The sequence below is a fragment of the Perkinsus marinus genome (assembly GCF_000006405.1).
Source record: "Perkinsus marinus ATCC 50983 genomic scaffold scf_1104296952136, whole genome shotgun sequence".
Lineage (NCBI taxonomy): Eukaryota > Perkinsozoa > Perkinsida > Perkinsidae > Perkinsus > Perkinsus marinus.
This window is the reverse complement of record NW_003208996.1, coordinates 98,628-100,697: the sequence shown is the minus strand read 5'-3', so window position 1 is coordinate 100,697 and position 2,070 is coordinate 98,628. Positions and strand designations below refer to the sequence as shown.

Sequence of the window (2,070 nt, the reverse complement as noted above, 5' to 3'; positions counted from 1 at the left end):
TTTTAACTACCGTTTTCCAGACTCTGTCACTAAATTTCTACCCTGTCATACTATACTTATATCTTGGTTATTCTCAACTTTTCTTGTAGTTTCTATACGTACGCACACCCCCTGGATGCATTCACTTCAATTGAAACTTTCACACACACATTACAGTGTGAACCAAACCGTTACGTAAAGTAACAATTTTTACCAAAAACTGTTACTCCCAAAAATTTTTTGGCACCTCGTAAGTTCATATGATAACAATGTGAATCGATTAACACCAACGACCAAGAAGTGTTCCATAGTCTATATCGTACTCTCGAAAATCTAGATATGAATAACTGCTAGTTAAAAACGTCACGCGCCACGAAATTCCCTCTTACTCTTCAGCCAATTTCGCCAATCCCAATTTCGTCTGCCCGAGACGACTTCCCAGTATTTGGGTGTCCAACAAGTTGTTTACGCGCTCTCTGATGCACTCGCATGCTTCGAAATTTCTAACACATACAAAAACGCTCAGGCCGATAAATCGTCGCGAAATGATATCATTGGAGTAAACACTAGTCGAAAATATATTTCACGACTACTGCAAATCACCGCGAATATCGCGTTTTTCACCGAGTTTTACGCCACTTCACGTAAAACGGGGGGTGAAACTCCAATGTATATATACGTTCACATATACACATCAGCTAATCGCTACCACTCTTCCTCCAAATCCTACTTCTCAAAGTGTCGTAGATCGTTAGTTGCAGAGTGTAGTATCTTCAAGGAGTTGAAAGACACAAAGAGCTCCGCTAATTCCCTTCCGAGGTACTCCTTATCATCAAACAACTGCACCTGATCACGCACTTCATATATTGGAGCTTCACCCATGATGTGAAAAACACATTTCACTTCGTGTAAAACGGGTGAAACTCCATTAGTGTTCTTATTGTCAAAACACCTTCTAAATAGGCACCTTGAGACAGTCTCGTCAAATACGAATTTGTTATCGATGATCACTTCAAATGTCCAATCACAGCGGATGGCTTCTTACATCTATTATGAAGTCCCTGCGTAAACGGTGAGGTCCATATAGTGACACTTGGATGAGTGATATCGCCTGAGTCTTCGGTTCCCTCTCAGAATCAATACTGACTATCGTCATCCCCGCAGACCACAGGGCAACAAGCGGCTCGAGCTGCTGCTGAGTACAGACTACTTCTATAGGATCGTCATTCGAGGTAACTAGAAAAACTGTGCTCTATTTCGAAGGGGAATTTCACCACCCTAGTGATATGAAAAATATATTTCACGACTACTGCATATCACCGTGAATATCGCGTTTTTCACATGGTGTTTTACGCCACTTCACGTAAAACAACTGCAAAACCATAAGTGGACCATAAATCGTCGCGAAGAGATATCATTGGAGTTTCATCCTAGTGATATGAAAAACACTTTTCACGACCACTGCATATCACCGCGAATATCGCGTTTTTCACCGAGTTTTACGCCACTTCACGTAAACTCAAATAATCTTCAGTCAACTCTTATTACATAGAACCAGATCCTCTTGCAGCGTCAAGTCTAGCCAAGCATCTACGTCGAGTAAAAGCACTTCACTGGCATCAACGAGATGAAGCTGAGCAGCATGCACATGGTCAACTACATGTGCTGGTAAAAATATTAAAATTGTGAGAGGAAATTTTGGGAAATTTTCGTCGGTTTTTTTTACACATCCACCCGTAATGTAGTGAGCAAACTCACGAGCTCAATTTAAGAAACCACGTCGAGTAGCTACGCCACGAAACTACCCACCAGCGCTGAAGGTTCCTCTAGATAGACATACTCCTGGTGTCCAGCGGAGACCCGTATAGGGATGTGTGAAGCCACTACTTCAGATGTGATCAAACAAACGACTCCCTCACTATCAGGGAGGTACAGTGGACCGATACTACCAGGACATTGGCCTGAAAGGATGCACTGAGCTCATTTGCGAGGCTTTTTTCCCCATGTTTTCCAAATTTTTCCCTGTTTTCCCTTTTTCCCCTATTTTTCTCTATTATTCTCTATTTTTCCTATTTTTCCCTAAAATTTTCC

At 41.7% G+C, this 2,070-nt stretch overlaps 1 protein-coding gene across 1 annotated transcript in view; it reads right to left on the bottom strand.

The window, feature by feature from the left end:
* Window positions 1-364: 364 nt before the first annotated feature.
* Pmar_PMAR024154 (hypothetical protein) overlaps window positions 365-2,070 on the bottom strand; it is a gene marked incomplete at its 3' end in the record, with an annotated part of 3,374 nt that continues 1,668 nt past the window's right edge. The window contains exons 3-7 of the mRNA XM_002777268.1: window positions 1,789-1,940; window positions 1,528-1,612; window positions 1,025-1,215; window positions 710-825; window positions 365-482 (exon numbers count right to left, since the gene is read on the bottom strand). Coding sequence (XP_002777314.1) covers window positions 365-482; window positions 710-825; window positions 1,025-1,215; window positions 1,528-1,612; window positions 1,789-1,940 — 662 coding nt within the window. The remainder of the gene's footprint in view (window positions 483-709; window positions 826-1,024; window positions 1,216-1,527; window positions 1,613-1,788; window positions 1,941-2,070) is intronic.